This window comes from Fistularia commersonii, chromosome 14, assembly GCF_037954325.1.
Source record: "Fistularia commersonii isolate RoL2024-O1a breed Wild chromosome 14, RoL_Fcom_v1.0, whole genome shotgun sequence".
In the NCBI taxonomy this organism is placed as follows: domain Eukaryota; kingdom Metazoa; phylum Chordata; class Actinopteri; order Syngnathiformes; family Fistulariidae; genus Fistularia; species Fistularia commersonii.
The window spans coordinates 5,586,802-5,606,147 of record NC_141297.1 but is presented as its reverse complement, the minus strand read 5'-3'; the positions used below and the strand labels follow the sequence as shown (position 1 = coordinate 5,606,147).

General features: G+C 45.3%; 2 protein-coding genes across 4 annotated transcripts; both read right to left on the bottom strand.

The window, feature by feature from the left end:
* Positions 1-5,477: 5,477 nt before the first annotated feature.
* On the bottom strand, positions 5,478-10,308 carry slc52a3-1 (solute carrier family 52 member 3-1). Of its 2 annotated transcripts, none has more exons than XM_086159519.1 (4): positions 10,187-10,308; positions 7,325-8,397; positions 6,817-6,940; positions 5,478-6,567 (listed from the first exon to the last, which is right to left on the bottom strand). In XM_086159519.1, the coding sequence occupies exons 2-4, from the start codon at positions 8,329-8,331 to the stop codon at positions 6,355-6,357; spliced, it is 1,344 nt and encodes a 447-aa protein (XP_086015645.1). In that variant the 5' UTR covers positions 8,332-8,397; positions 10,187-10,308; the 3' UTR covers positions 5,478-6,354. The 2 variants fall into 2 exon arrangements, with proteins under 2 accessions (XP_086015645.1, XP_086015646.1); XM_086159520.1 differs by having other exon boundaries at positions 10,183-10,283.
* A 2,022-nt stretch (positions 10,309-12,330) lies between these two features.
* Positions 12,331-17,097, bottom strand: LOC147227053 (ubiquitin-conjugating enzyme E2 variant 1-like). 2 transcript variants are annotated; one of them, XM_086158835.1, is made up of 4 exons: positions 17,065-17,097; positions 16,024-16,172; positions 15,255-15,380; positions 12,331-14,149 (listed from the first exon to the last, which is right to left on the bottom strand). In XM_086158835.1, exons 1-4 carry the CDS (start codon positions 17,084-17,086, stop codon positions 14,003-14,005), a joined length of 444 nt encoding a protein of 147 aa, XP_086014961.1. In that variant the 5' UTR covers positions 17,087-17,097; the 3' UTR covers positions 12,331-14,002. The 2 variants fall into 2 exon arrangements, with proteins under 2 accessions (XP_086014961.1, XP_086014960.1); XM_086158834.1 differs by having other exon boundaries at positions 16,961-17,071.
* Positions 17,098-19,346: the final 2,249 nt, after the last annotated feature.

Sequence of the window (19,346 nt, the reverse complement as noted above, 5' to 3'; positions counted from 1 at the left end):
TCAGGACAAATGGAGACACAAAACAACGGTGGCATCTGTGGCAGGTAATGATCCCCTCGCCAAAATCTGGATAATGATATACCTTGACCATTTGTTGCAGTTAAAATCACTGTTGCTCATTCGGAGCTCCGCATGTGTCCTCCAGCAACATGTGCCTGAGCTGTGAACGCCGCTCGCTCGAGTTACGGCCATAAATCATCCGTTAGCCGGCATTGGCATCAGGTCAGCCAGAGCGGAGTGACATGACACTGTTTCAGCTTTTATATATTACTGATCCAATCGCCGTCCATAAAATGGACGGCACGGTGCCAGAGGTCAACGGTGAATTAGGGAGCGTCGCTTCGGTTAATGAGCCCAATAAGTGCAGGAGTTGCACAATAGCAATTGCACAAAATTATCAGAACCCCACTTAGAGGAAAGATACCTGTGTGGAAATATCTGTGAAAATGTAATATTGAATTGCTGGTAGACTAAAATAACTGTTCAAGTATACTGTTTTGTAAATAACAGCAAAGCAATACATCCAATAAATCATTCAACTGTCGCCGAGTTTGCACTGGGCCCAAAATTGATTCACGGCTATAATCAGACACACATTAACGATCATTTTCATTATGCGTAACGTGAAAAAAAAAAACACTGTCAAATTCTTCAGACTTCTCACCAAGTACTCAGGAGATTTTGCAATTCCTTGATAAGTACTGACATGAATATTGAAGAATGATAATGTAGATAACTACTTGAAGCATAGATTACACAAAATAATAACCAAGACAAAGGTTATTCACCGGATCTCTCCAAATCTGATAATGGCTTTCAGTTGACCATGGATCGTAGAGTACGGTGCATCAAAAGCTGGTTGGTCAATAAAACCGATAAGAAGCCGTGTCTTGGTGTTTCCCTGTACACAATGACAGCAGTTGTGCAATGCGTATTAAAACAGTGCAATCACTGATGTATGGGTTCATATAAATTTGTATATGTTTACATATAAATCCCAGAGATCAGAGATGTAGCCTTCACAACAAACATGATTATAATTACTTAGCATGAACTAACGACCATATGTTAATATGCATATATGTTAATGTACGCTACATAAATGTATGGTATATATATTTAGTATGTACGTGATTTTTTTTTTTTTTTTTATATCAGTGTGTGACACCCCCTTGAGTTTCCCAACCGAGCTTTCTGCGTCCCTCTTTATTGGAGCTTCTCGTACAGCTGGAGGTTACTTGTGTCACCCGATGTCTCATAGAGCAAAATGTCCCTGTCCCAAACAACAGTCATTCTGCTGAAAAAGTATTTATAGTCACATGGATGCGCATGCGTGTGCCGCCACTCACTTTAGGCTGAAGATGTTCCATGAGAAACATTGCGTTCAACATTATTAACAAAAACAGGTGCTTATACACATTGTGATTAAGTCCACCCCAAGCGCGTATCTCGGTTGACAAAAGCTCAACGGGCACGTTTTGGTTTCATTTATACCTGGCCGCGACTGATACCGTGTCACATTTCCCCACAATGCCAGGGGTGATGTTGGTCGGACAAGCACCCTGCTACCCATGGATTCAAACATCAACCAACAGGGTCTTGATCCCCTCTCCTCCTGCTTTAGTAAACACGGTAATAGCAGCGCTGTGTTCGTGTGGGCTCCATGTTAACACTGCGGCTGTCAAAGGCCATCATGCCCCTTCAAAGGATGATGGCTCTCTAAAGTGGGCTCTCTCGGTAGCAGCCATTTTCCACTTGACTGGTCCCACACACAAGGGGGACTGGTAGCCCCTAGCAGCTGGGCTAGACTGGTCACTGGGGGTGGGGAGAAGGAGATGAATGGGCTGGATTGCAGGGAGGGGACTAATGGCAAGTAGGACGTCTATACGCATAAAGAGGTGTGTCCTGTATTCTGTTGTAAAATATACCCTCTAAAACACCTCTGATAATGCGGTTACTACTTAGATGTGATTAAGGCTGAACTGTTGGTTGTTCAATCCGAGCGAATGTAACTCTTGATCACACCTGCCAGATCCTCGGCCATCAGCATCAAAACGAACCTCTTTTTTTTTTTTGAGGGGGGGGGGGCTTTTGTTTTATACTGTTGTTTTTACTCTGAAAATTCTGGCAAAACTCTTGCACTCCTACATCAGAATCGGACCTTGCCGATACCTAGTCAGAAACAGGAAACAAAAGCCCTTTGAGATGTGAAGACATGAATGATAATGCAGCCGGTGTCTGTTTGCTCGGCCATATGGGCTTTGTGTCAACACTCCAGGTTCAGTCAGGTCTACCTTGGGACAGGCGGAGCAGGATGCATTTTCATAAATCATTTCTTGACACCACATCAAGGTTATGTGGTTGGCAGAATCTAGCCTGTAAATTGCCTTTGCATTATCAATGCAAAGGAGCTCTACTGGGATTTAAGCAGTTCAGTATCTATTTATGACTGGAAAATTAGGGTGACCTTTCCCCAAACAGAGAAAATGGTGCCTTCAGTAAAAAATGACTTCAGCAAAGTTAATTTTTTTTTTTTCTTTTTTATGATTATTTTGCATTCACGCAGATTGTAAAGCATTAATTTAGAAGCAGTTTTCAACCTGAAACTGTCGCCTTTGTTACCCAGCCATGATGCACTAGCCACAGTGTTGAAGTAATAATTAGCTAACAGCAGCAGGGTAACAAGTTTGCACCCCGTCCTGCTGTGCAGCTCTGTAATTGGTCTCCTCATGTGGCACAATCGGGCCCTAGAACAAAGGGTTCCCAGAGGGGGAATCTATGCTGACCCATGCTGAACCTACCACAACAATGACAGGCAGGAAGCATTTACATATGCTGACAGACTTGTCTCTTCCTAGGGTGGAGTGCTAGGCACTTCATTAAAGCAACATCAATACCTGCTGATAGAAAACGAGGAGCGGGTCTGTGTGCATCACTGTCTGCTCCGAGACACTATGGCGAAATGACATAAGGCTGTCACATCCAATCTCAAATAAATGGACGGCATTTATTAAATGGGGTGTGTGTGGAAATTGATGGGGGAGAGATTGTGAGATGTTGCCTGAACGGCGCCTGTCTGAATTGTCTGCATGCATCAGCAATCGGTTTACCCGCAAGCTGTTCACCTGAACATCATCTGCCAAAAATCCGTCTGCCTCCGGGTTCTCCGAAGCACATTTCCTCACTCTCCGAATCGCAAGTTGTTATTTCTGACCCCCTTCCGCTCCCTAGAAAACAGCTTTTCTTCGGCGCAGCTGTATCCCAGAATCGCAGGCCCGCTAAACGTTAACGCGCTACTTATTTGCGCCTCACAATCGTGCAAAGTCAGACACAGGTGACATATCTGTCGATTCAGCAGCCGAGCCGCGGCAACGCAGGTGGGTTCACTCGTTCATCGCGTCGTGGGTTCACTCTCTTATTTAGCTCAAGGAAGGGTAAATCCTCCTTCCATTTGACACGCTGCTCATTTAGCTAAGAGGCACAGTGGCAGACATGGGGGGGGGGGCAAGGGGGAAGCTAGGGTGGGGGTGACTCTTTGGGAGGTGTCGTCCTGAGCAGATGGACCTCTCAGTGGCGTAGTAAGTGGAGTCTTCGGATGGCAGCGGAGACCGTAGGATCTCACAGGACCCGGGACTCAGGATCCAGGTGGCCGCGGCCCCTCCTGACCAGCTGGAGGAGCGATGGGACCATCTGACACTTGCAGGAAAATGATACACTTTTCTTTCCCTGCTTTGTTTTGTCTCGACACAAAAGCCCTGAGCCAATCAAGGAGTTCAGCTAATGAAGCTTGTCGAGAAAATCCTTTTGATTGCGTAGACGCAGTCAAGGGCAAGTTAACAACAAGAGAGCAGAATTTCCATTCAATCCTCAGGTGAACGTGGCTAAGCTACTTAGTGATATAATATCTTATTTCAAGGCCTAAATGATCAATGTGATGCATTGTTGAGGTAATTAAGATTCGAGCCTGACCTATTCATGGTCACAGGATTCTATCAGGCATTATCAGCATTTCACATACTGTGTATATCCAGCTGGATACTGTCAGGTGTGGGAAGAAAAAAAAAAAAAAGCAATTTGTCCCCGGAGTTTTACCAACATCAATTCAAGTTAAACACTGGTGGAAGCTGACATAGAAATTGTCATTTTTGTGTTTTAAGCTAACAAAAAAAAAAAAAAAAAAAAAGATTTCTTTCCAACTTCATGAGACGGCACATGCTTTTTTTTCTTCTTTGATTATGGTTAAGGCAGATTTAGGTCAAAGTCATCAACCTTCAAACCCTTATGATGCTAGATTGAGTGCAGCAGCTAAGGATATACTCTACAAGTCCTACCTTGTTGGACTTATTTATGTTATTGTCAGTGTTTAAATCTTAATCAAGTGTAATCACACGGACAGTGAAAGCATCCTGCAAAATTAGTACATTTACCTTGACTCTTTTTGTAGACTCTGCTAACATCAGCATGATTTTTTTTTTTTTTTTTACTCATAATAAATCTCAATATAAGAGGTTTTTAAAAAAAGATTGTCTTCAAAAGCCTTAATTAATATCATGAACAACTGTCTGCAGTTATTTCTGTCAAGCTCAGAAAAGCTGGAATGCAGATCCAACAAATCCAAGTGAGAAAGTCCCATCTGTGCTTCTCCTCCACTGATCCGGGGCCCTGGAGGCTACGCGAGGCCAATTGTGGCCCAATTTTCCTTCCTTATCTTTTTGTTTTTACTCAGTGTAGGGGTCAGGGAATCTCCCAAATGACCAGCGGCAGGAGCAACAGCCATCAGCCCCTGCTGAGCATCAGTAATTATAGCCCTCCTCCTCCTCTTCCTCCTCCCTGTGCTTCCCCACAGACCCGAGCCAGGGAACCTCTTACGCTCCTTCTAAAGGGCACGGAGGGCAGAGCGGAGGAACAGCTGCTGATGGGAACTCACTCTCCATAAAGCAGGGATGACCAGCATCCATCCATCCATCCATCCATCCATCCTCTTTGGTGCAGCAGCATCTTCGAGGGGGATGATGGGGAGCTGGGACAAGGCTCGTTACAAAATCATCGTCCAAATTTTCTCGTGGCTGTTTATTTGACCTCGTCTCTCAGGATTCAGTCAGGATTTATCAGGTGCTTCCCTCGGATTTATGTCGCCGGTTATGAGTGAAGGCTTTTCGGTCATATTTGAAAATAATTGCAACAACTCCCTATAATCACTAATAAACCGCGGCAGGTGGATGAGAAATACCACCATTGTCAGCCCTATAATAGCCAATTTAATTAAAACGAATCCGACTGCTGGCCTGTATTATGATCCATTTTTTCGGGTCAGTTAAATATTATGTACAATAAATGCACACGGTCTCAAGAAGAACTGAACCGTTTAAAGTTTACAAGGATGTATTCACCGGAGGACTTTACACCACCGCGGTTTTGCGACTGCTCGCCGTTTTCCAGCCAAGGCAGCCCAAACAAATATACACATTGAAATCCTCGAGAATTTCCGTGTTTAATTTTCATTGGCTTACAAAGCATCAACAATGTGTTTGCGTGGGTTTGTCATTTTTATTGCCAAACTCATTTTATCCCATAGAACAAGGGTGTCATCAGTCTTTAGCTTGCAGGAGAAAAATTAATCCAAGCTCATTCAGTTTTTCAAGCATAAGGTCATAACTGTATTTTATGTGCAGAAGGTTTCTCAGGACTTGCAGACCTTGAGTGCCTGCAAAATGGGGATTGACATGCTTTGGAGGCGCACTTGCGCCACCTAGAGTTAAAAAAAAAAAAGGATTGTTAAATGACTGGTGCAATGCACTTGGCAGCAGACTCAATGAAAGCTGAACGTCTTGGTCTCTAATTGATTAAATTGATTTTGATTCATTTTCCGCTTTCAAGTAACGCAGTCGGGATTAAGCTCGGCGCAAAAGAAACATGACTTTACATCCTCTAAGGGGAAATATGCTTACTCACTTTCAGACTAAAGACATAAAGAAAACTGACGGCAACATTACTTTGTATGTTAACGGCTTGTTTAGTTTCTGTGCCGCGTGGCAGAGCATGAATCAAGCTCGTCAGCTTCGTGCCTTTGAGAATTTCTCGCATCCAGTGCATTCGCTTGTGTTTTTTTTTTTTTTTTTTTTGTTGAGCTGCGACATTTTTATTGCTGCGGTGCAAATTAAGATCAAAGTGTCAGCAAAAGGTGGACTACAACTTGCGGCCCCGGTCTCGATGAAATACAAGCCGAGTCCCTCGGAGAGAAATTATCATCTGTTCGCGTTAGGGAATAAGACAAATACAATCGCTATTTTGGTCGGTTTCGGTTTCATAAAGTAACTGCCTTAAACCGAAACGCTCTTGTTCTCAAGTGGACCGTCATATCGGACACCGCGTGTTGCAAAAGTCCCCCGACTGAAACAGTCCGAAGATGTTGACCAGTGGGAACATGGTGACCGAGCCGATCAAGGAGCCCAGCTGGGACGCGGCGCCGCACCACACCAGGGCGCTGTGGCTTCGGTCTCGCAGGATCACGCCCACCATCACTTTGACGTAAGACAGCGTTCCGGTGAAGAAGAGCCACGAGAAAACCTGGCAAAAGCGGGGGAAAAATTAGTCACCTAGCAGCCACCCTGCATTTTTGGGAATTTAATTCAATAATCGTTTGAATAACAACAGACGACGATAAACGACAAGCCTATTAACTCAGCATCACTTCGACGAGGAGAGTTACTCAATAATCTCGCCGAGGAGGAGTTGAACTTTGCCATTTGCCCCGGCTAACTTTTGTTGTGTGCGCTGCGATCATCTCTTACACAACATGTTTGCGGCCTCACTCACAATGATCACCTCTCCCGTCAAGGACCCTTGAAGCCAAGGACACGGACTCATGGCCGCCATCGTCATGTTATAGCTGCCAAATCCTGTGCCCAACACCGTCAGCGCGCAGAGGAAGCTCAGAGACCTGAAAACACACGGCGCTACGTGTCAGCGGCAATTATTTAAAGACTCCACTTTGAGATAACGGCATTGATTAACTGACACCGTTTAACACCTTATTAGTTGATTACTTTTGAGCACGTCAGTGCCATTCCAATGATAACCACCGCATTAACGGCAATGATGTATATTTTAATTCATATACACCGTGAGCGGTAATTTATGGTCGCCCCGATTGGTTCGGGAATTATCAATCTTTGAAATGAAAACCGCAAAGTCACAAGTTGAATGACAGACAAGTTGTTTTGCCGGCTCGGGACGAAGAGCTCAAAACGTGACGATTCTCAAGTCATTTCACATTTCGTTTATTTTATCGAGCCGGTTGGAATTCAAGCAGCGGCGGAGTTACCTGTTTTGAAAGAACATGGCAATGGTGCAAGCCAGTGGGTTGGCGACTGAAGCCAGAGCGGCGGAGAGGTGATAGGCCAGATTGCCGTATGGCATGCAGGAGTAGGTCTGCACTGAAGGCAGCACGCCGTTGGTGGCGGCGTTGACCCACACCACCATGAAATAGATGAAGGTCAGCCGGTACGTGGAGTGTTCGGCGTCTGCCAGCGTCGGCCCGCCGTGATCGTCGCCCGCCTCCTGGCTTTTCACGCCCTCCCCGTCAGTCTCTGCTCCAGGGTTGTCCAGACCCGAGCAGACGGATGTCACGGAGCCTCGCACGAGGTTTTCACTGGACAGCCGGCCTACCTGAGGTAGCCTGTTCAGCGCGACAAAAGCGGCGAGGCTTAAACACATCATGGCTGCCAGGAAGAAGAAAAACACCTCGGTGGAGAAGTTCGGAGGGAGATACTCCGTGTGTATCGACCAAACGGGCCCGTCTGTGAGGTTTCCTGCCGTCTGGGTGGAGTTGACACATTTCGCAATTCCCACGCCCTGACCCAGGGCCACCACGCCGGGAATGAACCCGCTCAGTCCCTCGCCGATGAAATACGACGTGATGTAATTGGCCGGGAGCTGCATCATGAAAGGCAGGAACGTTACCGAGGACGTGCAGTCGACCAGGGAGAGGAAGAAGGTGATGACGAAGAAGGCGGTGCTGTGGGACGCGCCAGCCACCACAGAGGTCCTGTCCCAGAAGAAAGCAAGCAGGAAGCAGGACAGGACGCCGATGGAGAGGATGGTGTAAATGACGACGTGCTCCTTCAGTCGGCCCGGGCGCTGTTTGTGCAGGAGCGTGACCAGCAGGGGTCCCAGGTTGGCCAGCTGGATGATGACCGTCAGGTAGGAGGGCAGCTCCCAGCCCTCGGGGAGAGCGTTAACAATGAGAGGGAGTTCCACCCACAGGCCGTTCACCGCCACCCAAGAGCCCAGGCCAAAGGCGCAGGCCAGCAGGTGGACCAGCAGAGCCATCGCTGCTCGCCGACGCCTCCGGAGCCCAGGGCCGGAGAGCCTTTCCACTTCAGCTGATTGTCATTCCTTGTGGGACAGAAAGGCAATAACGTCACCTCCAGCCGTTTTACGACGCCAAAATGAGTCACAGCACAGTCTTCCGTTCAGGCCGTGCTCTTTCCCGAGGGCTTATGTCGTATTAACAGTATAAAAAGTATCAAAGTAGTTTGCCGTCGCAAAAAGTACTACTTCTGTTTACGCTCTCAGGAAAATGATCTTTTACGCTACTTTTCAGACAGCAATGCATCCCTGTGCAACTCAAAAGAATAAATACAGAAACCTATACTTCTGACCTGAAACAAAATACAGTATCAAAAGATATTCCGTTTTAATTCCACTTCGATCTAATAGGATAAAGAAATCAAGGCAGATGAAGAAGATGCTTGATGTGTTATTGTAGACTGCAACCTAATGGATTGATTTGTAGATTTCATGTGATCTTGGAACTTCACAGAGTAATAATAGCTTTGCGAAGTATCGCCCCAAACAAGTCGGCTGCTTTGGTACTTGACTGGAGTTAAAACCGCTCCAATTCAGTAGGAACGTCAGGTCACATCCTACTGACACTTTTTTGTACTACAACTGCACCATAAACCCCATTTACTCTTTCTCAGATAGTTTATGAAAGTGAACTTTTATAGTCGTACTGAAAGAGTTTTACCCGCTTTTTCGTTTTTTTTTTCTTTAGCTCATGAAGCGGATGTCGATTGTGCAGCGTCATAATGAAGAGCAACACCATCAGCTTTCAGTTCTCTTAGGTACCATTTACATCAGGGGGGAGGCTTGATTTAGTGTTTATATGATTCATAAACTTTGTTAGGCACAAAAAAGGAAAATTCTTGATAATAAATCCCATACTTTTATCCAATCAATAACAAAATGTTCTTTTCATCTTGATCCTTGTGGGGTTGGGGAGGCATCAAACTGTCAAACATAATTTCTCTCTCTTTCTCTCTCCCTTTTTTGTGACGCCATTCACGGTTTGCTGGAGTTTTGTTTTGAAAGTATCTTTTCCCTAGTTTTCCTGCACATAAATGAGAGGTTAGGGTGTATTTTTATCTCTATTTTATCCTCTTTTGAATAACTATTAGGAAACAAATCTGTCAGGTGAACCACTCATCTGAGAATGGGAATTTATTCATACCACCGGAAATAGGGTTTACTTCTTTCGTTACCCCCACGCAATGATTTTAATCATAAAAGTCAGTAACACTGAGTACAAACACTAAAAAAAAAATCACCCTCAAACAGCTGAACAGAGACAAGTTTTTTGTTGTTTTTTTTAAGACCCCTTTCACACAGTCTCGCTCAACGCAGCCGCTCCACTTAGATAATGAACTCGTGAATAATTTGGCTCATATCTGCTGTTTGATAATCATGAGCCCGAGCAGCGGTGTGTTATTTGCCGCATGTTGAGGAAAAAGGAGAAGAAGAAAAAAAAAAAAAAAAAGCAGAATCGAGATCACATGTATCCAATTCAGGCTGTTACCAAAAACTCACTGAAGCGGCTAATGTTTACGAGTCACACACAAAACCGTGACTTCTGCTTTTAAGGAGTCGCGTAAGGCGAGTTCCATTAGTCACATTAACACCAGCGGGAGCTCTCGGTGTTCCGGGCGGCCGATACAATTCTCACATTCCCCTCGCGAGTAGTAGAGGAAAAAAATAACATCCGCGGGGCCTCCGTCGTGTCCTACCTAACTACCATGTCTGTTGATTGTGTGGAAAAATGCTTTTCGTTCCAGCTAAATCAACCAGCTAGCTCATCCTCCCCCGCACTTCCGGGGCCGGTTTTTAGGAGGTCAAACGTACTCACAGGTTTCGCCGCTCCGGGGAGGGATCGAAAACAGACTCGTCGTCATCTCAGCACGCAGCGCAGTGACAGAGCTGTAGCGGACGCGCTCTCACAAGGGGTGGGATCACGTGGTCTCGGGTCAGGTCAGAGTCCGAGTCCCGCTGTCGATCAGCTCCGCTGCACGACCAGGGGGCAGCGTCCTTGTCCTCTTATAGCTGCAATCGCCTCGTAATAAGTGTCGCCGTAGCTGAAGCACTTCCAGCTGCCCTTCACATTTTTTTGGCTCGCACACAAAGAACATTTGAAAATTGAAATGCGCCGCTGTTGTTTGCCAGGCGGGTGATATCACCCCAGACCCTGGACGCAGCTGGTTCCGGCATGCCGCTCACCTTGTTCGGCACCCGTTACGTGAAAGTTCCTTGTAAGTGTGCATGAAACAGAAAATCAAGCCTGGACAGAACTCGTGATCCGGGACTGAAGTGGAACGCTGGATTGGATTGGACGAGTCTTGGGCAAACCGATTCCACGGAAGCAGTCACCTTTTCATTTCTACTGACATCGTGTTGAATCAAGGCCAGAGCACACCCTGCGCTAAAATGGGTGAACTGATATGAACTTGGTCGATCCGTATCACCGGGTCGATTGAGGATTCGCGCAGCCTGAAGCGAACCAACTGAATACATATGTGGCTCGTCGTGCTTTAGCCAGAGATTCTTACGTACCGGATATTAGTCCCAGGTTTCCTGCGTTCAAGGTGTAACCTTACCTAGCAGGCCCGAGTTGATGAGAAGCCGCCCTTTGGATTTCAAGGGGTTAATGGCCTCTGCTAGCACATGCTGTTCGCGCAAGGCCATAAGGGACCGGTGACGAACTTTTAGTCATTTAGGCCGGTTCCAGATCATCAACCAGGAGCGGAGACTGGAATCCAATGGGAAAGACCTGAGTCAAAAGTCCGATTCCTCAAAATATTAATCTTGGCATTTTAAGCGACTTGCAACTCGACTTCGACCTCTCTGACTGGAGGGTCCTCATATAAATTGCCAAGAAGCCCAAATTTGTGTGTGTGTGGGGGCGCGCAATAGAAAAAGTACCTTGTATTAAGCTTTCACTATTTTTATCTATTACACTCACTGAGGCTTGAGATAGCTTGATGTGAGTGTAAAGCTACAGCGCCTTGTAAACAAGACGTTAAATACTCCAACCAAAAACAAAATAAAACATAAAAAGGCATCTAAAATCGGTACAATCGGCGCTTTCGCCTTGTTCCACATTTGGCAGCCGTGACTTATCTTAGTCTTCGTCCGTTGGTGTTAGAATTACCGTGAACGATGAGGTCATTTCTAATGAAATGCTGAGCTGCACGTCATCAGCATGTTCTCGCACGCAGCCTCCGCTCCCGGAAGCAACTTGAAATAATGGAAAAAAACAAAAAGGCAATCCAACATCTATCCAATTCTGATTAGTCTGAATGCAAATGTAGAGCTTTAGCCTGAAATCAGTTTAAAATGAAATTAACATCCACCAGTTAACCAGTTTTCACAGGTGGGTTCTTCTTTTGGTTATTTTAATGTATCCTCTCAACAACAGAGGTTAAACCCACAGATGATCTGTACGAAAATAAGCTGTTCTTTCCACACTCATCTATTCATTTTGTTTTACTCGAGAAGTTTATGCCCACTCATTGTCACACCCCTGTTTGTCCTGTTGTACACAGGCTTCACTGGAAGAAGCTGCCTAGACTTGTATGTGTGTGTGTGTGTGTGTGTGTGTGTACATACACCCATTATAGGTGTACCATGAACTTTTTTTATTTTTTCATTTTTCTGGATAGAAGTGAAAAGCTAGAGAACACCATATTAAACATTAATTAGCTAAAAGTAAAATTCAGCTCTCCATATCCACCAAACAATTTCACTATTGTTAGAAAAGCAACCCACTAAAACGTAAGATTTTGGTCTCAAGTTGCACATCAAGCCAAAAAAAAATGAAATTTTCTAATTTCCCACTTAACTGTAGTAAATAGCGTTAAAGAGCAAAAGGATCTCGGTTTCTTGGACTGCTAACATCACCCTTCTCCAAAGTAAGGCAAAACCCACGTAACTTGATGTCGTAAACGTCAAACGCGAACTTTTTTCTGACGCAGTGATCTACGACACAAGTCCATAAAAAGCTAGAATTCAGATTTATGAAAAGAAGTGGAGCGAAAGAGAAAGAGAGAGAGGAAAAAAACAAATTGTCACATGAAAAAGCCAAAACAAGTTCACAACTCAGAACTACTGATGTTACACAAGACCGTAAGAGGTAGCTGATTCAGTTCTATATTTTCAAGCATGGTTTAACTGGGACTTTCAGAAACTTACAGTAGATATGCATACTATGCTACTATGCATAACATCAGATATAGTGGTAGAGATACACAATGATCACTTTGGACAATTCTGACATAAAAGACACAAAGCTGCATCTGAATCAACCGCAGAGGTCACTTCTTGACGTCTTATTGAGCTATCCAGAAGTCATGTACATCCTTTAAGCCTGCTAAGAAAAAAAAAAAAAATCAGTGGAAGCTACTTTAATGACACACTGATAATATGTCGGCGAATATCCAGATTCATGACAAGACATTATTGACACTTTTTTTTGCCATGTTTAACGTGTCCGGGGTTTCAACTGTACACCTTACATGGAGATTATCTCTAACAGCAACCACGTTTAGTCAGCTACGTGCAATGCTTTCTTTTACAAAAAGGCAACACACAAAGAGGTACACTCAATAAGATTATTTATGTTATTGTACAATCTGCATTTTTAACAAATAATAAACAAAAAAAAAAGATTAGTAAGATGTACAGTATTCGAATGATCACATCTGGTGTGGACTGAGGAGCCCCCGCCTGCTGCATCCCCTCAGGTCCACCCAGAGCTCCAGTGGTGGTTGAGAAAGGGGCCTGGAGTGACTTTTTAACAATAGTTTGTGTCTGGAACTTCATTAGGTACACTTTAACAAATGTAATGTGATCCAATACACCCACTCTGCCACCACAATGCGGACAACTTTTGTTTGTTAAACACGCTCACACTTGGGGCGTTTTCTTTTTTTGTTTTTTGTTTGTCTCAATAGGACAGACATCACTGTATTCTATGAGGTTTAACAGGGCCTGGTAGTTCTGTCACTGCAGATTTCAAGTTTTTCCACAATTTCTCTGTTTATGTAAATACTCATGCAGAAATGGGTTTCCAATTTTGGATTTGCTCCTTTCTCGGTCCATTGCAGTGAGGTCCCATAGAGTTTGGCCCCGAGGAAGGGTCGTCGTGGCCCCGCTTTACATTTTAGGTGTGACTACATAACCACAGGGAAGGCTTTTTCAAACTGGAGTGGGTGGGGGGGTTATTGGCATTTGAATTGAAGCTTGATGATCACCTTTGTGACATCATAGCTGAAGTGTGTAAAAATACTTGGGGGGAAGGCCGGGTGCTATGTACGGGGACGAGGCCCGGTAAATCATGTGGCTAGCTGGCCACAGAAAGAGAGTGAATCGTATTGCGGCGCTACCCGTGACGTAAACAACGGTCGTTTATCTAGTTTCTAACGGTACCAACAAGAACTCGTCGAATGTAAACGGCACTTTCTAGCAGATATGTTGTGTTGAGTTGCATTCAATTGTAAAGATGTACCCAATGAACTGGCCAGGGAGTGGAAGTATGTTTGCACGTATGCGGAAGTTTTCTGCAACGTGTGCATGTTCACTCAGCCAATGGAATGTAGATGGGATGAAGGGATGTAAGCGAACAGAAAGTCGGAGGGGGTAAAGGAGGAAAACGAGGAGCGGCGCGGGCTCAGTTGGTGTAGATCTGGCCCTCCGGTGGTTGGGGAAGCTTCATGTTTTCCTTGCAGGTCATGAGCCGTCGCAGCTCCAGCAGCACCATCCGGATACTGTAGGAGTTCTGCCACTTGGCCAGCGCCGTCACTGCATGCATGTCAACCTGCGGGCCCGCACACACACACACAGGCAGAAGCGTGAGCTTGTCTCGTATCTGACGTCGACCTTAAACATCCTTTGTTAAGCGTTTGTCTAAACATTTTGGTGGGTTTCCACATCACCTGCAATCGATTCCAAATCTTACTTTCTGCCAATCACTCGCTCCCATCTTCTGCTTTTCAAAGTTTCTAAGGTAAGACACTGTATTCAAGTTTAAAAAAAAAAAATAGGTTATATCCCCTTTTACGTCCTTCCACTACAGAGACCACAGATTATCGTGACTTGGTAGATAATATCGACCAATGAAAAAATGTCTTTGTCATCCTGGTTTCAAATCAGCGGAAGCAGCTGAATGCTGTGTGTATGCGAGGAGGTGCGGCAGGACTGCAGATGGCCTCCGTGCCAGGTTGTCTTTTTTTTTTCTTTTCTTCCCCTCAGCCTTTTAAATGCTCTTTGACTGAGACACAGCTTACGATACCTTTTTCCGATGCTGGTTGATAATCTAATCAATTTTTTTTTATTTTTTTTAAAAGACACTACCAATAATCTCGTACCAGAATTCAAAATGTCCTTTACCAAAACACAACAACTCTCAATATATTCCATGTACATGAATTCATAGCTGGCAGGCAGCTTTTTAGCGAAGGGGGAAGAAAAAGGATAAAGAATATTCTTCACCTGAAACATAGAGAGCAGCAATTTCAACAAATGCTCCCTTATGTTAGACCGACTTTTGAAGACGGTCCGACAAGTTTTCCCTTCGGCAACAAGTCTGCGTGTGTTCTGCAGGAATCTAATTTTGAGGTGCCTTCATTTTAAATTGATTTTACTCTTTGACTGCCATGAGTGCAATTTCAGTGCGACAGGAGGAGACTTCCAAAGAGATATTCCCTTTTGAGATCTTGAAAGCGATGTTTACATTTGTGTGATATTTCAGGGAGCATCTCTGCAGAGCACTTTACAGATCAGTTATGAGCAGTTATGAAAAGCCCTTCCTGTGTGCACCATGTACTCAGTCCCGAACGCAAGAAGGTGCTGTTAAAATCAGAAAACACATACGCATATACATTTAATATAAGTGGAAAAGGCGGTTTTGAACATTTACATACCACACCGTTGGAGGTATGCACACCATTCAGGTTTATCTTTGTCACAAATCTGACAAATGGTGGCGAATCCGGGTATCCAGGCCCACATTCAACCTTCACATTGTACATCCTGTTTTCATAGCTCGTCTGTGGAGAGAGACAGGTGTGGGCGAGGTGACTGGACGGCGTGTTACACAGTGACAGACGCACACAAGTCAAAGCGACACTCTTAAATACAGTCTGGGTCTATTCCTCATAAAGGGGGTGGGAGAGGTCTTTTAGTGAGATGATGAGATGAGATGAGACAACAACTTTATTTATCCCGAAGGAAATTGTTGTGCCAGAGTTTCAAGTAAAAACATAACAGTAATAGATAATAGTAGAAAGGAGGAAGAATAAGAAATACAATGAAATATAAATTGTCTTAACTGTTAACTACAAAGATTTGTAGTATCTTTGTAGTATCTCTATTTTAGTATCTTTCAAGTTAAAAAGTGCAGACTCAGAGCTACTTAAAACAAGTCTTTTCTATCCCTAAGTTAACCTAAATTGATTTTTTTTTTTTACAGAATCTTTTTTTTAGAGCAATAAAGAAAGGCCGCTGAAGCATTTTGTTTCCTACAATTGATGCTATAATATAATCTTTACATGGAATCACTCTGGATTTGGTTTGTGACAGCCACACCGCCTCTTGTATTTTAGAATATCAAATCACTGCAGCTTGATTCCTCACACATGAGCTTCCTGCGGCGCCCTCACTTTTGCGCATTCCCAGAATGTCAGCACTCACCCGGGGAGGACCGAGGATGACTCCTCTCCATCGTGTTAAAGTCATGTCCGTATCATCCTCCAGACCCCAGCTCACGGTTCCATCCCCCATGCCTTTCTGGCCTTCCTCCAGCTCCTCGAGTAGCCGGAAATTGCGAGGGACTTTGACACCTGTTAGTATTCACACAGACACCATATATACAACACTTTTAACATGTGACCTCACATGCACACCCCCTGCATGAGGGGGATTTAGAGCAATGTTTTGGAGCTGCAAAGCCATTAAAAAAAAAGCAAGAGGATGTTCGCTGTGATGCCCTTTAAACATGTCATCTAGCTTCAACAATGCTGCATCATCTGGCCTCTGCAGAGGGATGTGCTGCTGCTGCAGCTGCACCCAGGAGGTGTCAGTAACGCAAACAAACAGCCACACAACGCCGGCCTGCCAGGCTGCTGTTGCATCCCCGCTGATCGAGCTGAGTTACCTGGGAACCCCATCCCCTCCCCCCTCGGGGAAAAAAAAATGTCTCGTCATTGTTGACGTTAAAAGCCGTCACCTCTGGCGTTCGACGCGCTGACATCTACCGGTGATATTTACCGGTAGAAAACATCAGTTTTCGCGGTCGCTGATGTCAACGGAGCGGCTATTACCAGCCAAGCCTGCGGCGGCGGCGGGCGGCCGCTGCACCTTGGATTACCCATTGAAAAAAAAATGCAAGGCCGGCGCGTCCGGACGCCTTCGGGAGCGGCGATTTTTCTCGATGAAACACGGCCTTTGTTTTCACGTCACGATCGGAAGTCACACCGCGTCCCCTCCACCCACCACCACCACCACTGCTAATCTAAGTTAGCAAACGTTCGCCTAGCCTATAGCGTTATTTCCTATTGATACTCCGCGGCTCCGGCTCTCCGTTAGCCGGCGTGCTTCGGCGGAACGGTCGCGTCGCAGCGCCACCGACCCCACCGCGGAGCTCCTTAGCCGCGCCGCCGCGCCTCCCGCCCTACGGCCCGGTCGCTCCGCGGCTTCTAGCGTCGATTTTCCTGTCTTCTCCCGTCCGCTTACCTGATCCGGCGGCGACCGCCATCCTGTTCCGACACAGCGGGAGCGCGCACGCAGCCCTAACCATTGTCGGGCGCGAGCACGCAAGAAGCTGGTGCGCAGGCGCAGACTGAGGCGCGCAGCTAGCCTCGCCCCCCCTTCACATACACACACACACACACACACACACACACACACACACACACACACACACACACAGAGGTGTGGTCTGGTGATGCCCACAAACACTCAAGCGGAAGGCCTCGTATACTGATAAATATCATGAGAAAGGAAAATATTTTGAATATATAAGCCCAGATGAAATAGGAAGTAAATGCCTTTTTTAATTTTGATATAAATCAATCAAATTTATTAAAATCATTTATTAAATTATTTTCCTCCAAATGCTTCCTGCTCACAAAACACCAGCTGTGAGGAAAATTTTCAGTGCTTCTTAAAGCCACTCCTGTGGCATAGAAGACCTCATAGGTTTTTTTAAATAATTTCAGTTTTATTAATTTCAGCTCCTAGGAGGAGCCGGGAATCAAACCAGGAATATTCAGTTCCAATGACGATTGCTGTACCGTCTGTGCCGCCCCACATTGCAGTCATTTTTAATATGCATGTGTTTGATTATGTAGCACACTCCATCAACAGCTGACTTGCGTTCCCCATATAGCTGGTCTGTTACACCTCCATCCTCTTGCAGCTTTTTCACTGGACACACACGAGGAGCAGGTCACAAGTTTCAAATGTTTCTCAGCTGGAGGGCAGTTAATAAACTTCTATAGAATAAGTCCATCCATCAATCTTCTCCTGTGTATCTGGAGTCAGGTCGCGGGGGCAGCGGCCAGAGCAGTGAGGCCCAGCCCTTCCTCTCCCCAGCCACATGGTCCGGCTCCTCTGGGGGGACCCCGAGGCGTTCCCAGGCCAGCCCGGAGACACGGTGTCTCCAGCATGTCCTGGATCTTCCCCGCGGTCTCCTCCCAGATGGACATGCCCGGAATACCGGCGTCCAGGAGGCATCCTGACCAGATGCCCTAGCCACCTCATCTGACTCCTCTCTATGTTGAGGAGCAGAAGCTCTACCACGAGCTCCTCCCAGATGACCCAACTTCACACCCTATCTCTAAGGGAGAGTTCGGCCACCCTGCGGAGGAAACTCACTTCGGCTTCTTGTATCCGTGATCTCGGTCACTACCCACAGCTCATGACCGTAGGTGAGAGTGGGAACGTAGATCGACCCGTAAATTGAGAGCTTCACCTTTTGGCTTAGCTCCTTATCACCGCGACAGACCGGTACTTGCTGGAGCGCCATAGCAACGCGCCATCCCAGTAGGGTCCCACCTCCAAGGGGCAAGACATTCGCAGGATGCAAGGCAGACACTCAAGGAAGAACTTAAAAAATTATAATGAACATTATATTACACATTTGAAATACAAACAGAACTACTTTTAAGGCAAACAGAACCGTTACCTGGCATGACTGGAAGAGGATAACATTTTTAAAAGCTAAATGATTGGTCCAAAGGCAACAAGAGAGGTCACTGATTGAATTAAATTCTGAAATTACAGTTCTATTTTAAGCTCTAGACCCCAAAAGTAATGTTGCCGGAGATCGGTGATACTGACTGTGTGTGCACGTGTCTGTTTCTCACCGTCTAAGTGTAGTGTGAGGACCACCGCACAGTTCAACACCACAACTTGACCTACTTCACTATCAGTAGAACAGACGTAGAAGTTTCCGGTAGCCTTTGAGAAATTACCTTTCTCAGCTTTCGATCGTCAGCAGTTATCTGTGTGAAACGCAGTATAGGACACATCCCACGTAAATATTTCATTAAACGTCACCCAAAAAATGCTATGAAAACCGTCGAACCCATTCTGGAGGTATTCGCTGACTCGCGAAGGTAAAAGAACTGATGTAGATGCTGAAAAAGTGAAAGAAAAGATGAGCTTTGACAGCATGTTAAAGGAATAAAGGGCAAACAACTGCCTCTTTGAAAATGACTTGATCATCACTGAAATTTTAAAATGACTAACTCATCCTATTACATTACATTACATTACATTGCATTTGGCAGACGCTTTTATCCAAAGCGACTTACAATAGAGGACATAGAGACTGCAAATACACTTGCAATACACGATGCACAGGAAATATACAGATCAGTAAGCTTGGGTTAGTGAGGGTTTTTTTTTTTTTTTTTTTTTTTTGGACAGAGACACACAAACGTACACACACTCACACACACACACTGCATAGCCTAACTTGCTGCCAACCTGATCTGGGGCATCAGTGCAGT